This window comes from Microcebus murinus, chromosome 15, assembly GCF_040939455.1.
Source record: "Microcebus murinus isolate Inina chromosome 15, M.murinus_Inina_mat1.0, whole genome shotgun sequence".
In the NCBI taxonomy this organism is placed as follows: Eukaryota; Metazoa; Chordata; class Mammalia; order Primates; family Cheirogaleidae; genus Microcebus; species Microcebus murinus.
The window spans coordinates 38,291,282-38,313,711 of record NC_134118.1 but is presented as its reverse complement, the minus strand read 5'-3'; the positions used below and the strand labels follow the sequence as shown (position 1 = coordinate 38,313,711).

General features: G+C 33.7%; 1 protein-coding gene across 10 annotated transcripts in view; it reads right to left on the bottom strand.

The window, feature by feature from the left end:
* Window positions 1-22,430, bottom strand: part of LRBA (LPS responsive beige-like anchor protein) — a 635,991-nt gene that overhangs the window by 420,590 nt on the left and 192,971 nt on the right. For all 10 annotated transcript variants that reach the window (XM_076010592.1, XM_076010588.1, XM_076010587.1 and 7 more), the window contains 3 exons: window positions 18,636-18,714; window positions 16,697-16,830; window positions 8,007-8,068 (listed from right to left, as the gene is read on the bottom strand). In XM_076010592.1, the coding sequence (XP_075866707.1) occupies window positions 8,007-8,068; window positions 16,697-16,830; window positions 18,636-18,714 (275 nt within the window). The remainder of the gene's footprint in view (window positions 1-8,006; window positions 8,069-16,696; window positions 16,831-18,635; window positions 18,715-22,430) is intronic.

Below are 22,430 nucleotides of genomic sequence, written 5' to 3'. Positions count from 1 at the left end.
TTGTACAATTACTAATATAATAATTGTCCCCTCCTAAATTAAGCTATTATGTCCTAGTTGTACATGTCAAGGTACTAAAGCACTAAATAACAATTTTATATCAGAGCTAAGACAAATGTGAAAACACTCTAAACAGCAAGGTTTAAATCTGGAGTCTAAGAAACTGAAATGGCTAATATTAATTCTGATTATTCTGACTAAAATCCACTAAATTATAATCTATTTATGAAAAAATATATAATACAGGAGTATAGCTGAAACTTCAAAAAGTTATCAGAAAGTTTGGAATTAAACCAAGGCAATCTCAAACTACATTTTTTTCAAACTCTACGCTTTTAGTCTAGCCTTTCTGTAATACCTTTAGTAGATTGATTTGCAGTAATAGAAAAAAAGAAAGGGCTAAGCAAAAGTAAGTAATAATAGCTGAGAAATAGAAACAGTGACCTGTACTCTTAATTATATTAAAACCAAAGAACTGCTATGCTCAGAATAGTCCCATTTGTGTATTTCTCCCTTTTCCAAACTCTCTTCCTAATCCCAAATTTAAAAGACCAGTTGTAAAACAGTAGGGTGCCATATTAAAACACACTTTATTTTTAGATGTCTCCATACTCATAGGCTGACTTCCTGTCAGGAAGAGTTCCATTTCACTGAATACCCTGATCAGCAGGGAACTTGCAGAATTAAGTGCCAGTTGATATTACTTTGTTTTGCATTTACCACCCTTGAGAATAATGTTCAAAGATCTAGTTATATAGTCAGCATGGTATCATCCTTCTGACTAGACTGCCAAGCCACAGGGTGTACTACCAGTTCCACAAAATTTACCTTAAAAGGTTGTGTTTTCTAAATCCTAGTGAGCTGGTGAATCAACAGGACGCCTGTATTTCAGATTAAATCTTACATCTAGAGTTAAATTATACTTTTCTTCAGTTGTAACAGCACTTGAAATCAATATTATGAAAAAGTCTGCATCCAAATTCAAATAAAGATCAATTAATGTTCACTAAACCATCAACCTAAATATTTTATTTTTAAAAAGAAAAAACAGCATTTTACTCTGGTTTATTTTGTTTTTAATATGTTTTTGCTGTTCCTTAAAGGCAAATGTTTCTACCTTATAATAGAAAGTTATCTATAATGAAATTTTTAATCAATTAAAAATATATTTTTGTCATATTAACATAAAGTACAGTTATTAAGCTCATTTCAAATACTTTAGAATTGTTAATGCATCTAAGATTTTTCATGACCAATTTATACAGCTTGACTTTTCCAAGCTTCAAAGGTCTATAGTTCCTTCTTAAAAGGTCAACTGATTCTATTGCACACAAAATTAAATTAACTCTGACCGTTTCAACAAAGAATATCTATTCTCTCAGCCTTTATTCTTTGTGCATTATAAGAATAAAGCATTCACTCTAAGGCAAAATTAGGTGATTGTACTGGAAGCCTACTTTTTTTATCCCCATGTTAGACATTACCCTATTGATTCTCATCCCATCTGCAATCAAAAGGTCATAGGTACTAACAATAACAAAGTTCAGGGACAATCAGTTTATATCTACTAATTTTCTATAAGTACATTCTAAGGATGAGGTATAAACACACCAGAAAGAAACTGAAATGTCTTTAAACTAACATTTTACAAACTTATTTAACACTGTATGCTTTTCTCACAGAACATCCATTATTATGACATGGTACACACTCTGGAATTTGCTGTACTGGAAAAGTCAGATAGTGAGAAGTGATCAAACAAGCATATGGTTACCACAATTTCAACCAAGGAAAGTTATAGACACTGTATCAAGTAGAAGAAATACTTTAGGAACTTTAATATCTGTTAATCCTGATGAAATTATAAAAACATACATAGAACCCAAAAAATAATCTGGCTGTCAGCCACAGGAGATGAAAATTATATACTCGACTCCTCCCTCTACCCCAATCTCCCCCCCCCAGCTCCTGTGCAAACAAACAAACAAAAAAAGATATGCTCATGAACAAAAATAAAATTAGCATCAGATTAAATAGGGACTAATAAAGAGCTTTCAGGGTTCCACCCTAATGCCACTCCCTGTTCCTGTGTTTTGTGTTTTTCTTAAAGTCCATATAAAATTCTATCTTATATTATGATTATGTGTCTCTTCTACAGTTTAAGGAATGGATTATAATTTCCTTAAAGAAAGGGGCTTGTCTCAAAAGCATATGATACCTGCTTCTAAATAAATGAATAAATAACACTATAGCAAGTATAAAAAAGAGGCCTTGGTCAAGGCAGAGATATTCACCAAAGCTCTGTAGAAAAGATAGCATTTGAACTGAGCCCAATTGACAGTAAAAATGGAAAATTCTAAAAGTATAGTTAATGGCCTCACCACGCTACTATTAGAAAACTTCATACCATAGGATTTCCATACCCCAGACTTATTTCTATTTCCACTAAGCAATTTATAGTCAAAGTTCCTATTCTGCAGTTGACAAAAAACAATCCTTTGTTTTACTGGCTTAATTATTTCTTTTAAAAAACTACACCATTTTCTTAATACTGAATAGTGAATTTTAGTGAAAAAGGTTGATGTGTATTCTAAACACAGCATACTATGAATACCTAAGCACGTCAGTTTAAAAAAATGTCCATTTATATGAAGTGCTACAGTAAATAAAACTAATCCATAGTAATAGAAATCAAATCAGTGACAACTTGAGGTGAGAGAGATGGGGACTGATTGCAAAGGGGCAGAGGAAACTTTATGGATTAAAATGATTGTTACATGGTGGTATATATGTCAAAATTAATTGAAGTGTATACTTAACGTGTGTGTATATTTATTATATATAACTTATCCTCAATAAAGTTAATCTTTTAAAAGAAGTGAGTCTGATTAAGTCAAAAAATAAAGAAAGAACATAATTACAGTCTTTGGTAATAATAACATAGCTGCTTTAATGAAAATAAGAACAATATAAAAACTAATTAACATCAAAAAGTATGGGAGTATTTCATAATGAAAAAGACCAAAGGCAAAAATCCAAAATACGGCGATTTATGATCAATAGTACCATTCATTCATTACTTATGCAAGTATATAAACATTTGGTTGAACAGTACTATACCACGTGTTAGAGATACAATAGAAAAGAAAACACAATGTTTGCCTTCAAAAAACTTATAGTCTAGGCCGAGTGCGGTGGCTCATGCCTGTAATCCTAGCACTCTGGGAGGCCGAGGCGGGTGGATTGCTCGAGGTCAGGAGTTCGAAACCAGCCTGAGCAACAGCAAGACCCCGTCTCTACTATAAAATAGAAAGAAATTAATTGGCCAACTAATATATATAAAAAAAATTAGCCGGGCATGGTGGCACATGCCTGTAGTCCCAGCTACTCAGGAGGCTGAGGCCGAAGGATCGCTTGAGCCCAGGAGTTTGAGGTTGCTGTGAGTTAGGCTGATGCCATGGCACTCACTCTAGCCTGGGAAACAAAGTGAGACTCTGTCTCAAAAAAAAAAACAAAACTTATAGTCTAAATAGGAGACAAAGATAACTCCTAGGAAATTTAAATATAGAATGAAATAATTATCATATTGTCAGTGAATGCTCTAAATGATACCTCATTTAGGGATAAAGTTGTGGGGAAGAAAGGAATCAAGGACAACTTTCCAGAAGAAATTGTACTTTATCAAGGAACTGAATGATTTATCTTTCCCATACATATTCATTGAACAGCCATTATGGTACCAGGGACTGTGGTATAGGTAATGAGTATATTTTAATGGGCAAAACAGAAGTAATTGTTACTTTCATAGAGTCTAGAATACAAAGAGGGAGACTAACAATAAACAAGTATACAAATTAGCATACGTATACTTAAATTGGTAAATTCTACAGTGGGCGCTAAAATAAAAACAAACAAAAAAAGATATCAACCATAGATATCAGGGTCTTAAGCTGTAATCTGGTAAGAAGCCACCAACAATTAGTAACCAAATGTGAAAGAGAGGTATTTGAGAAAAAGAAAAAGCATGTGCCAAGACACAGAAATAAGATGGCACATTTGGGTAACTTTAATTGTTCAGCAGGGCTTGAGAACAGATACAAAATTAAAACCTAAATGATAAGAAATGAAGTTCAAGCAATAAGAAAGGCCTAATGGTGAAAGACTCCTTTGTGCCATAGTATAAAGCTGGCTTGCTTTTTTTTTGAGGAGGGGGTTATTTTGATAATCTACTCATACACAAAATACACTTGTATAAAACCATTACAACTATGAAAAGGAAAAGTTCATGAACTAAAATGGCAAAAGCAATAATAACATTAATGTCATATATTCAGAAAGATAAACTCAAAATGAAGAAACATCTAGGAATAGAGAAAAGAAATTAGAGAATAATTTTATAGTAAAGAAATACTATATAATTTTACAGTAAAGAAATATTTTACTATAAAGATTCAAAAACATAACCTAAACACTGACATAAAAGAATCATAACAATGGTGCTTTCTGATTCATATTGTGAATATTGTAATTTTTAAGTTAATAATTCAGAGGTATAGAGAAAGAATCACTTGAGTCAAAAGAGACCAAACCTTATATCATTATCTTCATGAAAAGGAAATAGTTCCAAAAATAACAACAATCTACATACTCCGATGAAAATTTTTTTAAACAAAAATCAGATTAACACAGTATTTTAAATTAACTTTTGTTGCTAATTAATTACTCAGACAGGATGCCAGTCCAGACTACATGGTGCTTCTAGTTTTTCTATATACTGTATGCATTTCTGATAAATGGAGAAAGAATAGATGACCTGGCAGAAGACTCAGACAATAATATGTGATTTACAGGACATGAATGCAGCTACCACAAGATTTATCTGACAGCCCTCTCCGATAGTGGACTGTTGAGTATCCGATGGAATGATTTCTAGTCTAGAAAGTCTACTACTGAGTAGCCATACACATTATTTATTTATTAGATGTTTTGGGTTGAAACCATTTTTAAATGATGCACTTCACAATGCACAGTCATAAATTTAGCTTTAAGCCCAAGAAGGGAGGTAGTGTTATTGGAATGTATGTCAGACTGAATTAGGATGAGCAACGCAACGCTTTTATAAAGTGGCCTTGAATGCAATGTCAATTCTTTCAAAAATGATATTAATGTCAAATGAACAAGATACACTTTATACAATGCTAGAATATTACTTGAAACATTTATTTAACACTTCTTTAAATTCATATAGATTTCAAACAAGCAACAAATTTTCATGTTTGTGAAAAACAATCTGAAATATAGTTGAAAACTTGTTTAATTTTTTTGTGTGCATTAGAGAACATATAGTTTCATGAAGAATATATGAAATCTTATTTTAAGAAGTAAAGAGGATTTAAAACAGTCTTTGGAGCTTAAGTAGTTCTTGAATTATTTTACATGGGATTCAATATATGACTAAATCTAATTCAATAAACCTTAAATATATATTGATTTTACTAAAAAATAATGCTGAGTATTGTAAGAGAGCTTTCCAACTCTAACATTTTACATAAGCAATTTTAAAATTTAAACAGGATAAAATATGGAATGGTACCTAATTAACTTTTAATGAATGAGTGGACTTTAGAAAGTATTATATAATCCTAGTTGAAGCTATAAAGACATATATAGTAATCTGTTTGGTCTTATTGGCAACAAACCAAATGTGATCATTTCCTCATTTCTTAAATTTAGGTTCTAATTTCTCTTTTGTAATAAAATGTGCTTATACACCTTGTTAAAAAGAATGCAAAAAGAAAATAAGTTTTGAATGGATTTAAGACAAATAATCAGTACATGGCTGATTGTCATGAAATTAACATCAACTAATTTGTAAAGTTCTAAATCAAATTTGCAGATGTTAAGTTCATAAGCATATCCCATTATTTATGTGATTAAAAAAGGAGTTTTGACCTGATCTTTCGATCTTTGGCACTCAATCCTCTCCATCTCCTCTTAAAAAATTAATTAAAATTTAAGAAACATGGTAGCTTTTTGCTTCCTACCCTATCTCAAACTAAAAAAAATTATCAATCAAACTCAAGCCATCCCCACCCAGTATCTGCAAAATGTCGACTTGAAATTCAATTTCATATCTCTTAAGCTTTCATGTAGAAAAAGACAGTTCACTTCTAACAAAATAAATCACTTTTGTGATTGCCAAGTTGACCTCTTTGAATTAGGAAAATTCAAAGTGAAAAATGTAATTATCACCCCGGAACAATCTGTATACATCTGGAGCTAATTCTGGCTTCATTTTTCACATCATTTTTCACACTGTGCTACGTCTTGTAGAAATGCCACAGAACTTTTGAAGAACTCATAAAAAATGTTATGGACTCCAAATACCCAATAATGTATTTTATTCAAACAAAAAACTTGAGAATTTCTGACTTTTGAAACTTACTCTACTAAGTGATCTTCATATCCCATTTGATTGGATTAGTATTAAACAGCACTGTGACATGTATGACAAATAGGTATATTAAAACACGTCATTCTTTATTCTTTGCAGCTTCTAACATTCAGATATGTAATATACAATATCTGAAATAGCTTTTGTATACCAAAAATACAGTCAATTCCTCCAACTAGAAAGTGAAACTTTATTATCAAAATTCACTAATGAAACAAATATATCACTATATATAATAAATTCATATTATTGTGAAGAAACATCTAAAACTGTAAGTGAATGCTTCTTAAAAATAAGAGTAATTTCATGTAAGTATAAGAATGATATAAGGCAATTTCCATCTAAAAAGATTCAATTATTTCAAATCAGATGACTTAATGAGAAATTTTATCTAGTCAGTTTTTGAAGAAATGAAGTTTTCTAAAGGAGATAATTAATTATAAAAACATGCTTCTCATTAAATCTAAGAATAAGCCAATAAGAAACATAACTACTCCTCACAAGTTCATTATAAAAATACATTAGGTGCAATGTACCTAATTGCTCTTATTGCACTTTATTGACAATGCATAGTATTGATTTTTCACACCTTCTATGATTCTTTAATTTGTATTCATGAAATGTCCATCAGCACAATCTAAATAAATTTGGCACTATATGCACTAAAACAAATAAATCGATGCAAAGAAACATTAATTTTGCATTATCCTTATTCGTTAGGCAAGTAAACCATGAGAGTTGTAAATGAAGGTCAAAGGTTTTGAAACGGGTCAAAACCCTTGACCTCTAAACCAATACCTTTCCTATTAAAAAAGGCTATTTTAAAGTTTTAAGTGGGGGAATTTACTACCAGCAAGATATCACTTTTAAAAGACTACAAAGAAAATTTTCAATAAAAGCATTCATCTGTTTAATTGTGAAACAGAAAACAAAACATCACAGGATACATGATTTCTATATAAGTTTTTAAAAAATCATTAAAGTTTACCACATGAGGTACAAGGTTTCTGAACCCCTAAAGAAATTTTTCTTTTAGGAATTTGTTTTCTACATCTTATTATGATGGCTGCCACATTTTTGCTGATGTTTTCCCAAATCTACCCTGTACGTCAAAAATAATTAGCAATGACAAGGACTCAAAATTATTTATCACTCATTTTATAACCTCTGCACAAAAGGGAAGTAAACCTATGATTCCCAGTGGAGTCAGCAAGGTACTCCACAAGGTACAGAAATAAATCTGTTTCTATAACCTTAATATACACAGCAAAGAAATTTAGTCATCTCAAGATCATTTGATCTGGACATTTTTAATGTAACTCTAAATACCTTTTCTTTCTCATTTATCTAATGACTTTTTCTCAGTGCCTGCTTCAAAATCATCTGCAAGCATCAAAGATAAGAAGTAATCCTTTTGCAATATGATTACTTTATAATAGCAAACTCAAAACTTTATTATAGCAAAAATTTTAGTAATGCAATTATAACTTCCTTGTCAAAACAAATTCATGTGAGAATTTACTTTTAATTCAACATTTATTCTGTCACTCACCTGAGAACACAGTAGCATAACCAATTCCACAACTGAATTACTTGACTTCATGCAAACCAGACCTATTTAAAAAAAAGTAAAAAAACAAAATGAGGGATTTATTTATTATACAATTTAATCCAAATTGGTTTTTAAAATAAAACATTAACATCTTGCTAAGAACCAAACCAGCATACATTTGGTCAGACAAACAACGTATTCTATGGTTACTTTAAACCTGACATCAAAATTACTACCATTTTTTGTAAACGATTCCATTTCAGCTTTCAAAATATTAAAACATATATTACAACTTCATATATAATGACATTTCACAATAGTCATAGAAATGTGGACAACATATGCCATATTGATCAATATCATCTACATTTTGTTTTGGAGAGAGTTGATCATTATACATGCAGAGAAGGGAAATGGCTCCCTGACCTTTGCTTTCTCCACCGCACTCTCTCTGTTCAACCCTCTAGCTATCAATCAAGTTTCCATTTTGTTTCATGGCAGCAGACATCCCAAACACTCTTATTAGTACCTTGACCTCTGACCTCACACTAAACCTTAACAGAAATGCAAGTCGTTGTCTGTTATATACCCTTGATTTCTTATAAATTAATTTGCTTTACATTTTCTCTTTTATGTTTCATTTTGGTTCACCAAAAATATCTTTAGGAAGGAACTTTTATATAGTTATTACCTATCTAAAGAATTATTTAGTTTTAATTACCAATAAAATCTAAAGTAGTTCATTCAAAGAACATTTTATAACTAGTACCTTAAAAAAGCAATACCAATAATTAAAAGGACTAAATTAATTACATTAAATTACAATACTAATTAAATTACAATACTAATAATCACAAAAATTACATTTTTATTGCATATTTTTCTAGGCAAACACAAGCCTAGGTTATAGAATGTAATATCTAAAATAAAATAATACCTGGTGGCCTTTAAACACCCTACAGTATTACCCTCTTTTTTTCTTCCCATTAAGGCTCTTCCAAGTATCCAATCCATTCTCTTTCTTCTATCTTCTTGCACTTTCTTTCTTTCTCTTTCCCTTGTTTTAATAACAATGCCTCAAACATAATGGCAGCATATGTTTGCATTTTGTAGCTTTACAAATAACATTCAAGTTAAACAGGGGGGTCACCCCCTTTACTTTTTAAAAAAAGTTAGAACCATTTTTCTCAATGTCTGAAAAAATACATAACAGAAATGATGGTAAAAGTGTTAGCACTGGCATGAAAATCAGCTACAGAAATGTTTATATGTCAAATTAGGCAAGCAAGTCATTAACTAGACTAAAGTGTGGGTTTCTGCAGCACTAAGATGTACATAGCTCCTCAGGTTAACATTGCCAAGGCCAAAAAAACGGGCAGGACAATGTTCCATCTCTTACTGTTGGTGTAGCCCTCTGCTAGTCTGAAACCTTGCTAACTTTTCATGAAATGTAACCCAGGTAAAAGAAGTTCAGTTCTACTCCAACTACAAAAAGCTATTACTTCCAAGAAGTAAATTCAAATCTTTCTATAAGTAGGTCATTAATCCTTACTGCTCTATGCCAGAGGAACCAGAATTCCTGATATTGGGCCCTGATCTGGGCCCTTTTAGATCTGTTCAGACAATGAACAATACTGATAAAAAGGACCTTGGGTTATCCCAAAAGAGGAAGATTTATAGATGCTCATTCACCCTTTTTACCACGCATATCATAGGATACACACAAATGTACTTTGTGTGTAAAGAAACAGGAGATAACCCCAATAAGTGACTTGGCATTGAACTGCACAACTTAAATCACTTCTATTTTTGACCTAAATTTTTGCCTTTGGGTGATACTCATTGCATGTATGAAAAGCAAGAAATGAAAAATGAACCACTAAATCTGTCTTCAGATTTAAAATCAGATTCTGGCCGGGCGCGGTGGCTCACACCTGTAATCCTAGCACTCTGGGAGGCCAAGGCGGGCGGATAGCTCGAGGTCAGGAGTTCGAAACCAGCCTGAGCAAGAGCGAGACCCTGTCTCTACTACAAATAGAAAGAAATTAATTGGCCAACTAATATATATAAAAAAAATTAGCCGGGCATGGTGGCGCATGCCTGTAGTCCCAGCTACTCCGGAGGCTGAGGCCGAAGGATCCCTTGAGCCCAGGAGTTTGAGGTTGCTGTGAGAGAGGCTGAAGCCATGGCATTCACTCTAGCCTGGGCAACAAAGTGAGACTCTGTCTCAAAAAAAAAAAAAAAAAAAAAAATCAGATTCTAAGAGCTATCCAAAGGAAGGCCCTGAAACCTTAAGGTCAAGTTCTAAGTTGCTACAAGGAGTATCAATTTTCATTTTATACACAGACACAGACACACACACACACACACACACAGACACACACACACACACACACACACATCTATTATTGCCTCAGTCACAAGAAAGAGAAGGTACTGCAGGCTCAGAAATCTGAATGGACTCATAATCTGACCTCTCTCAAAGTCTCTCAGAATAATAGTTGGGTTTGGTTTGCTAGATTTTATTTTTTTGGTTGGTTTTTCAAAAATAGGGAATTTTAGTCTTTTGAAAAAGACAAGCTCAGATGCCAAACTAAGAGTTTTATAACCATACTAATCTGTAATTTTGTGACCAAAGACTACAGCAATTTCTTCAGTAGAAACTCACCCAAATATATAACTTCAGTCATAAAATCAATGATTTACCAGATATTAAGCTAATGCCATCCAAACTCATTGATCTATCTAAATCATCAAGTATATCATGAATAAAAAGTCATGATCATTTACCATCTGGAATATAGGAACCTTTACATATATATATATTTTTAAATCATCTTAAAAATTTACTTAGAAAATGAGATGGTGATAAACATTAAAAATTCTAATAAGAATTTAGGTATAATAAATTCAAGTTCTTATTCCATATTTTCCTGATTTTGAAAGTATATGCTGAATGAACAACATCTTTTGGGTACAACTAAATACTCACCATGAAACTGGAATATATCCATCTTGTAAATACCAATTCCAAATTTCAAGTACATGTTTAATAGGTTCTAGCTTATTACTAATTCTAGTTTTTCTTCTTGAACTTACATCCTCAAATCCACTTTGGGAAAGTTAGATAACTAAGTTTTGTTGAAGAGAGGATACATATCTTCTTTGTTCCAGACTTGCAAAATATATTTTTGTTTAAGATTTATAAACATCATTTAGAATAAAAACTTCACTCCACTGAATTTTCTTTTTGCTTTTTTTTTTTTTTTTTGAGACAGAGTCTCACTTTGTTGCCCAGGCTAGAGTGAGTGCCGTGGTGTCAGCCTAGCTCACAGCAACCTCAAACTCCTGGGCTCAAGTGATCCTCCTGCCTCAGCCTCCCAAGTAGCTGGGACTACAGGCATGAGCCACCATGCCTGCCTCATTTTTTCTCTATATATTAGTTGGCCAATTAATTTCTTTCTATTTATAGTAGAGATGGGGTCTCGCTCTTGTTCAGGCTGGTTTCGAACTACTGACCTCGAGCAATCCGCCTGCCTCAGCCTCCCAGAGTGCTAGGATTACAGGTGTGAGCGATTGCACCCAGCCTGAATTTTCATTTATACATGAACTTTTCCTTCCAATCATCATTGTATGCACAATTGCCTTTACCATTTATCCACTTAGAAACTATACCAACTAAATTGTGGTACATAATCATCACAAAAGATGAAAGAACACTGTCACATATATTTTAGGAAAATGGGATGGTCGAGGTTCTTTCCACAAATTATCACATAAATTTTGCACAGTGAAGTCCTTCCTGCTAGAATGATGTGCTCATATACTGTATATGTGTAGTGTGACTCTTTGGAGGGTCACAAACCACTGTAATATCTAAGATATTTTTCCCTATGCCAAATACAAGATTTTGGCCCAATTTAAAATCTAAGTTTATATCTTCTTAAAATACAATATAATACATGGGGCAAAGCAGTAACAAAAATAAAAAAGGGTAATATACAAGAGTAATGATTTCTTTTCCTACAGATTCTAGGGTAATTGAAGCACTGTTGTTTTCTTATAATTTTACTCCATAGCATGGTAAAGAATAACTGATATGTAATGATGAAATAGCAAAGTGTCTCAGAATATAGGAAAAAAAAGATCATTAAGATTTATAACGAATCTTAGATTTATAACAAGGATCCAGTGAATTCACATAGAGTAATTTTAAGATAGAATTGAAATATTTTAAGCTAATGTTCTCTTTGTTCTTTGAAAGATCTCTTTTAAAAATATAAAAATAGGCCGGGCGCTGTGGCTCACGCCTGTAATCTTAGCTCTTGGGAGGCCGAGGCGGGCGGATTGCTCAAGGTCAGGAGTTCAAAACCAGCCTGAGCAAGAGCGAGACCCCGTCTCTACTATAAATAGAAAGAAATTAATTGGCCAACTGATATATATGTAAAAAAAAATTAGCCGGGCATGGTGGCGCATGCCTGTAGTCCCAGCTACCCGGGAGGCTGAGGCAGAAGGATCACTCGAGCCCAGGAGTTTGAGGTTGCTGTGAGCTAGGCTGACGCCACGGCACTCACTCTAGCCTGGGCAACAAAGCGAGACTCTGTCTCAAAAAAAAAAAAAAAAAAAAATATATATATATATATAAAAATAATAAAGTCTGGGCACAGTGGCTCACATCTGTAATCCTAGCACTTTGGGAGGCCAAGGTGGGAAGATTGCGTGAGTCCAGGAGTTCAGGACGAGGCCTAACAGGAGCTAGACTCAGTCTCTATAAAAAATAGAAAAACCAGACAGGCAAGGTGGCACACACCTGTAGTCCCAGCTTCTTCAAAGGCTGAAGCGGGATGATTGCTTAAGCCCAAGGAGTTTGAGGATGCATTGAGCTATGATGACATTACTGTACTCTAGCCTGGGCAACAGAAGGAGACCCTGTTACACACGCACACAAAAATAAACAAAATAAAATAAAATAAAAGTAATAAAATATCAATCCTTACAAAGGGTTATAACTACTTGAAAAAGAGGGTTAATATCACTAAAATTGAGATCATTAGACAATATGTGAACCAGGTATGATGTAATATGAAATATTACATCTAATTGAACTTTTAGATCTAACTTCAAGTCATCAGAAAATATATAGGATAGAGTAACTGTTAAATGACATTACAAAAGAACAATAGGTACAGAGTCCCAAAATATGTAACATTCTACAGAATAACCAACCAGATTTGTTCAATAAAACAATATCGTGGAAACAGAGGGAGAATGGAGGAAACTATTTTAGATTAATAAGGACTTATGAGAGGCTTAAGAGACCTAACCACATGTAATAAGTGAATTTTGTTTGCATCTTAATTGGAAGAAACTCAACTATATAAAGATGTTTTAAGGATAAAAATAAATATTGGCTGGATATTAGGTGATATTAAAAAACTACTGTTGGCTGGGCGTGGTAGCTCACATGGTGGCTAGGATTACACCTGTAATCCTAGCACTCTGGAAGGCTGAGGTGGAAGGATTGCTCCAGGTCAGAAGTTTAAGACCAGCCTAAGCAAGAGTGAGACCCCATCTCTACCAAAAATAGAAAGAAATCAGCTGGACAACTAACAATATACAGAAAAAATTAGCCGGGCATGATGGTGCATGCCTGTAGTCCCAGCAACTTGGGAGGCTGAGGCAGGAGGATCACTTAAGCCCAGAAGTTTGAGGTTGCTGTGAGCTAGGCTGACGCCATGGCACTCTAGCCTGGCAACAGAGCAAGACTCTGTCTCAAAAAAAAAAAAAAAGCAAAACAAAAACTACTGTTAATATCATTAGGTGTAACAACGGCACTGTGATTACATAAGAAAATGTCGTCTTTGTGTGTGTGTTATTAAGTATTCAGGGATTAAATGACATGATATCCCAGATTGTTTAAAATACAAAAGCAAACAAAGGAAGGTGGAAGTAGCAGATAAGTATGAAAAAATGAAGATGATTTGGATAGCTGGTAATAAGTTCAGGGAAACTGTACTTCCTACTTTCGTGAATATCTAACATTTTCATAAAAATATTTTTTAAAACTCATTAGAATTTTAAAACAATTAATAAGCATTCCAATGCCTGATGACACACCTAATCACTAGCAAGAACAGTATTAAAACCAAGGTCTCCCACCTTTTATATCAATGCTTCTTGTATAGTATTATACTGCTTATACAGTAGTATATTCTCTCAAAACCTTTCTGGTTTATGCTGCATAAAACAACAACCCAAAATATCACTCACACCTTAGAAAACATATATAAGTTTCATAAGAACTCAGATTTGTATGCTATTTTTATAAACACAATCCGATGAATAGGCTCAATTTTATAAATGAGCAACACTTACATCTTCTTCTTACCATTTTATCAGAATTTACCAGTAAAAAATGGATTCCAAATTAAATTTTGTTCAAGGATCTAGAATTATCAATTTCTAATACTTCTGGATATCTAATATTATCCTATGTTGTTATATCTATCATAAAATCCAAAGACCAACTAATACGCATCAATGTCTTGCTATACTGAAAAATCTATAAATAATAAATACATTTTACTCACTTTTACATGGCCATTATACTTCATAAGTTGTCACATCACTTGAAAAAATGTTTGATATGTGAAATATAAATTAATAAAAAGCTCTATAATATAGACTCTTAGATTTTTTTTAAATCAATTCTTTTTTGTTAATTAAATAAAACCTTTTTTTTTTTAAGAAATGGGGTCTCACCCTGTTGGCCAGGCTGTACTGCAGTGGCACGATCATAACTCACTGCAGCCTCGAACTCCTGGGCTCAAGTAATCCTCCAGCCTCAGCCTTCTGAGTAACTGGGACTACAGGTGTGCACAACCATACACAGCTAAGTTTTCAAAATTTTTGTAGAAACAGGGTCTCACTATGTTGCCCAGACTGGTCTCAAACTCCTGGCCTCAAGTAATCCTCCCTCCTCAGCCTCTGGAGTAACTGGGATTGCATGCTTGAGCCAATGTGCCCAGCTCATAATTCAATTCTTTTCAAATTTTATTACTTCACAAATAAAAGTCCTTCATTATTTCATGGACTATTTAGTCCAGCGGTCCCCAAACTTTTTGACACCAGGAACTGGTTTCACAGAAGATAATTTTTCCAAGGATAGGGTAGGGGAGTGGGAGGTGGGTTCAGGATGATTCAAGCACATTATATTTACTGTGCAGTCAAACCTCTCTGCTAATGATAATCTATATTTGCAGCCACTCCCCAGTGCTAGCATCACCACCTCAGCTCCATCTCAGATCATTAGGCACTAGATTCTCATAAGAAGGCTGCAACCTAGATCCCTGGCATGCGTGATTTACAGCGAGATTCATGCTTCTATGAGAATCTAAATGTTTCTAAAACCTGAACTTTCTTTTTCAAATAAATTCATTGCTACTTTCTGCATCTATGGAAATGAAATCACTCATCAACAGCTCCATACTTACATACAGATATTTTAAGGGTCAAATGAAGTGTTCATATCCCATAGTTAACACTCAGATACCGCATATATCTTATATTTCCAGTATATCTTTACTTCTGCAAAAGAGGGGCTTTTGCACAAGTTTTAAGAAATTCCTTAGAAGATCTTTTAGCTACTGTTAGCCAACAAAAAATGATAACTAAAGCTGTAAGTTGATAAAGACACTGCTGTACAGATGAAAGTGTTTTTCCATGATTTTTCAGCTTAAAGAGAATCCCTTATCCTGACCTAAACCATCAACCGTGGACAAAGACAAGCCAGATTTAGCAATCACTTGGTCCAAATACTTTTGAAAACAAAAATTAATTCTATATCATTATTGAAAGCCTTCTAGCTTCCCCTTTAAAAAATCTTAGTTATGAGGATGACGACTAGTATTTTGAAATCAGTCTGCTAAACTCTTGAACAGAATTAACTGTTTGAAACATTATTCTCTACTGAACTGATATCTGCTGCTTGAAGAAATTCAGGGTAAGTCTACTTTTACTTGGTTAAGTCACCCTCTCTAATATTTAAAGATACCTGCTACAAATGCAATGCCCCATGCAAATGCCCCATGCAAAAAAGAAAAAGTCCCATTATTCCTTATCCATTCCATAAATATTAATAGCATGGTTTCCAATCCCCTCAGCATTTACTTCTGCATGCTATCTACTTTGCTACAATATCAAAGTACCCTACCTAGAAGAGAACCAGTAATCTCTATGTATGATGTAAGCAAGATAGAGCACAATGCTATTATCTCCATTTATTTGTAAAACAGAATTCTACTAATAAAGACTAATAATGTATTCCTCATTTTCTTGATATGTGGCAATATACTGTTGTTTTTATATGGATTTTAAGTTCAAGTAAAACACCATGACACTAGTCTCTCCAATTCTCTAAACAGTCTATTTTAATGTGTCAATAAAAGAAAATCTCTTGATTTTTTGGTTCAACACATAATTTTCTGCTTCATGCAAATCGTTGATGAAAATCTTGACCAGATTAGAATATAACAGAGACGTGATATATTTTTCAAAAGATAGAGACTCTATGAGAAGCCTTGTCAAAGGTTAAAAAAACAATGAAACTCCATGTACCCCTTGTTGTCCATTTAAGTTTTTTAACTTGAAATGTAAAATATTTCCAAATGAAATAAAGAAAAATCACTTACTTGTTCCTTCTATAAGCAGCTCTTGTCCATGACTACCCAAAAGTGTCCGAGAAAGAAAAGGTGCAAAATCCACAAAAATCTCTCGTAGAAGAGGAGCTGCCTTTTCCAAAGCATGTTCAAGCCTCTCTGTAATACTAATGAAAAGATATTAAGTTACCTGAACTTCAATAGAATTTATCAATTTTCTACTTTTTAAAATGAAGCATGTATGTCCATTAAAATATGAATGTATGTGAAAATTTTTTAAAAATTACCTTAAGAGGCATTACTACTATGCATAGTAGTCCTTCTGCTTGGAATATTCATTTTTATCCTGATCTATAGTGCCACCCTCAGCCCTGGCAAACAAGCTGGTTAACAACCACTCCAAGCATCAGTTCTTACTGGAAGTCTTAATTGGCCAGTTTAAAGCACTTCCTCTTTAGCCCCATTATAAGAATCTAAAGAAACTCTATTGGCCCAGCACATTGGCTCACACCTATAATCTCAGCACTTCCAGAAGCCAAAGCGGGAGAATCAACGGAGGCCAGGAGAGTTTGAGACCAGCCTGAGCAACACAGTGATATCCCACCCCTACAAAAAAATAATTTTTTTTTATTAGCCAGGTGTGGTGGCTCACACCTGTAGTCCTAGCTAATTGGGAGGCTGAGGCAGGAGGATCATTCAAGCCCATTAGTTTGCGGTTACCGTGAGCTATTATCGTGTCACTGCACTCCAACCTGGGTGACAGAGGAAGACCCTGCCTCTTAAAAAAACCCAAAAAACAGTAACTAAAAATCTCTCTCCAAACCTTCATCAAATTTGTCTTTACAGCACTAAACTATCAGCCCTTTGAGTTCAAGAGCCATGTCTTCATTTTTAAGTTCTCAGCTTTAGCATGTAGTACAGTAACAAAAAATACTCATAAACTGCAATCAACAGTTCTTTTTTACTAAAGACAATAATAATTCTTTTCTAATTTAATCTGAATGACTTTTTATTTGAAAGTAATATACTTTATAGGCACACTTATACGTATTTCAATCTATGTATTAAGTCTTTGTGACTATATGTGCCTATATTCATAAAAACATACAGACATATATTTAAGAAGTTTTTTTTTTAAAAAAAAGAGTCCCCTGCATTTCAGGAAGTTCAGAGGCATCTACAGCTTTAATTTCTAATTTACAAATCAAACATACACAAAGAGTCACTACTTATCTACTATTTACACCAGGAGTACTTCAAATTCACACAACCAAGAAAGCAGTTGCTACTGAAACGACCAACACAAACTTATTTAAGTTTCTGCTATCAATAACCATCTCTACACAGATACTACCCTAAATACTATTTCCCTCTATGTCCCTCATAGAACTTTTTATCTTGGATGATATCACAAATAGGAGCCTACACTCAAAGCACCCAGTACCAACATTTGTAGAGTGCTATGAATTTTCCAATTGCAGTAAGCAAAATCAAGAACTCTCTAGCCACTAAGGCTCCAGTTGTGGAAAATTCATTCACAGTATTCCAAATTAAAGTTTGAAATGCATATTCCCCATTAAACAAAATAAGTGAGAGTAAAAACCTATCTATTATAATTCAGTATCATTGCGGCTTTGGTGAACTGGCTATCACTTATTAATATTTCAGTATTTTTATAGAAGAGGAACAAATCCTAAACTTTCAATGTGCAATCATTTGAAACATAAACCATAAGCTTATATAAATATTTGTTATACACATAACAATTATTTTTACCACAAATAGTCATTTCTCATCAACCGTTTGCATCTCATAAACTTTCAAAATAAAGTGAACTTATAAAATATTCCCAAGCTTCTAGATGTTGTATGGGAGGGAGGGAGGGAAGGTGGGAGGGAGGGAATATAGCTAGATAGCTTAAAGAGTCATCAAAAGGCATAAACCACAATATCCAAGTTAGTAGCTTAAATACCTCATATTTGAAACCGGGTCTTGAGAAACTGAACCAACTGTTGGAACTGAGGGCAACTTTGCATTAGACGATCTACTTCCTATAAAAGAAAAATAAACACTTAAGGAATTTTCTGTCTTTAGATACAAGGATTTAAACAAAAAGAATGTCTTTATACCAGTCAACACAAACATTGTATTTTTTAAACATCCATTGCTATTTGGATAACATTAAAATCTAATGATTAACAAGATTTTTCTTGAATCCTTTCATATAAAAATTTCAGTTACAAGCTCAATTATCATGCCAAGCAATCTTTTTATCCATGTGCTGAAGATGTAAGAGCAAAGCAAATTCTGATTCACTAAATAAGGTTCACAATTTCTTCTACTTACCACCAAGTGACAATAGAAATTTATAAGTAAAACCAATTTTTTAAAACAAATCAAACAAAATACAGCTAATTCCAAATTTAGCCTTTAACAGTTATACCTTCATTGCCATAAAAACTGGTAGTTTTCAGTCATCAAAGGACTTTTGTTATACCATGACTGCTCATGAATCTAGTCTGGTAAATATGACCCAAAGAACATCTGAGAAACCTTTCTTAAGTGATTCAAACAGAATTTATATTCTCTCATTTGTAATTATAAATTATTGTAATTACAGTATATAACCTGATGTTGCATTTGTCATACTTTATTTCAATTTTTATTAAAATGTTTTCGTAACTACTATACTGAACTTTTTGAAAGCAGAGCCTTAACATTTTCATCCAGCTCTAGAGTCTAAAGAACCTGACATATAAGGTCCTAAATCAAAGTTAATTGCAAAAATGATTCCTTTAATTATTCCTAATTCCTACAATTTTGTAGATCAATATTCCCATGTGGTTTATACTTCCCTCTTTATTTCCTACTATTATGTCATTAAATATGAAATGTCCAATTTCAAATCAAAAGTGTAGTTTATTATATCCCAAACAAGAAGCAGTACAATTAACCAAAGTATACACCTAAACTATCAACACTGGTGAATACGGTGGATGACACACAGAGTTTCCAACTCCAAATTCTGCGGTTTGAGCAGCATTGCCTGTGTGGCATGTGATTAAGCGTTGTCTTGCAAGAAGATTGGCCTGTCTCTGGTGATCAATCTTGGCTGCTGAATAGCAAGCATTCTCATAATTTCAGCTCATTGGTTGCAGTAACATCCACTGTAATTGATTGACGAGGTTTCATAAAGCTGTAGTAGATAGTATCAGTGCTGGACCACCAAACAGACACCATTAGCTTTTATTGGATGAATATTCATTCAGTTTTGGACTGTGTTTTGGCATTTCATCTTTATCCAACCATTGTGCCAAATGCTTGTTGCAACTGTCAAAAAGAATCTATTTTTCATTACACGTAAAAATAAGGTGTAGAAATAGTTCACCTTTACGTCCTAACAGCAAAGAAAGGCAAGTTTCAAGATTATTTCTCTTATGATGCTTGTTTAATTCATGTGGAACCCATCTACTCGGCTTCTTTACTTTGCCAATTTGTTTCAAATGGCCGAACATTGTTAGAATAGTAACATCAAACCTTGCTGCTAATTCACAGGTAGGTTGAGATGGATTCGCTTGCACTACAGCTTTCAGCTCATCCTTATCCACCTTGGTCTCAGGTCACCCATGTGGCTCATTTTCAAGATTAAATTCACCAGAATGGACCTTCTCAAACCATCAACATACTGTGCATTATTTACTCACATGCTTGCCAAATACTTTGTTGAGGATGTGAGGGTGATCTGGCTGCGACATCTGTCACCCCATTCATTGCCAGGGTTGATTCGGCTGATCTTGCTGGCGAGGCAGGTATCCCCTTTCTCCCTCACCACTCCATGTGCATCTCTCCCAAAGCTGCATACTCGTCTGAAAAGAATGACCTTCCCCGATAGTAGAGGACTATTCTTCCATCAAGAGCGTATGAATAGTTGTGCTCCCCTCCAAACAAGCTCCCAAATACTTTGTTGATATTTCGAGCTGTCTGCACTGCTCTGTTTCCACGACAGGACTCATATTCGAAAATAACATGAATTTTTTGACTTATCCATAGTTTCACAAAAACTATTCTAAAATTTTTTTGGAAACAATCACAAGCCAAAATGTGTGTTTGAAAGATTGAGGATGTACCTTCACAATAAAAATAAAACAAGAAGTGTCAAATTGAAACATCAGAGATGTCAACTGTCAAACTTAGCACTTAAATCAGAGATATCAACTGTCAAACTTAGTACTTAAGGAAATCGGACATTTCATACCTAATAACCTAATGTTTTTATGTCACTATCTTTGTTCAAACTATTGTGTATAATTAATTTCCACCATGTGATCCTATTTCATTCTTTCCAATCAATGTACCCAGATACCCTTAAATACTCTTATATCTCCATATTGTTAAATGACTAATTCATCCTCTTATAGTATAAAATGTTCAAACTGTTTTCTATTATACAAGAGTCATCTTCTTTATGTTTTCAATAACTATGCTTGCAAATTTTACCAAGCAGAGAAAAATAGTCACCAAGAAATTAATCCTGAGAGAGCCAAAGAAGACATAGAAACAAAAACAATAAACATTATGACAAAGAATGTGTAGGAACAGAAACAACATACATTATGAGAAGTCTGGAAAGAGGGAATCTAGAACACTAATTTGGAAGATAATTTACGGATGCCTGAAGAGTTCTAAAAATCTTAAGAAAGTAAGAAAAGGAATAACTACCTGTTTAAGAATCAAGATATAGAGGAATAGAACATCACTCAATTTAAGCTAGGACTAAGATCTGAAGAAATAGACCATTTACTTTCTAAGGCCAATACTAGGAAGAAGAAGGAAGAATGGACACATATAGTATCACATTCCCTTCTATGACACAGGGACCATAAGAGTCACTGGAACCTAACTGGGATGGTATCCTGTAGACATGGAGTATATAGGTGCAGGAGGCTATACACGTCATGCTTGCAGCTGCAGTACAAGAAGTCAAATTCCTGAAAGCAGTACTCTATTATATAACAGAGTGCCAAGTTAGTGTTAGGGTAAGTACAGATTAAAATTCCATCACAATTCTTTCTACACAGGGACGGACCAAATAAGTAGCAAATAAATTAAGGCAAATAAAACAAAGAATATGCAAAGCTGATAAACAAGGAGGAAGGAGGGGCTCAAAGGATCCTGGAATCTATGCACCATGATACTTTTGGTCAATTCTCCAAACTTAAGGCATGCTGGAAGCACCTAAATGGGATAAAGTAGTATGGAGAGAAAGAGAGAGAGAGAAGAGGAAATGCCCATCTTGGATACAGAAAAAAAAGATGATGATGATGAAACTAGAAAGGAAGGAAAAAAACAGCCCTCTAACATACCAGTCTACATCCTCAAGATTACATAAACTGGAGGAAAAATACTTATATAATCTAAACATAATGCCTGAGTATAATGTTGCTAATGATTTGCTTGTGGTAAAGATGAATATCTAAGAATTAAGGGTCTTCCTGTGGTTCCAAAGCCATAAGCCACAGGAAACCTCCTATATCACCCTGCCCCCAAACAAACTGGACTCAGATTGTGGTAGTAAACATAATCAAATTTAAAAGCCCAGAACTCTAAGAATCTGTAATTATGACTTATAATAGTCGTAATGGTCATAATTATTATCAGTTATCTTCCCACTGCATCCAAAATACAAGAATGTTATGCTTTAAAAAGAATAAAGGCCCTCTTTCCCAAACCTTCTTGAACTAGTCAGTCTGAAAGCAATTAGGAACAA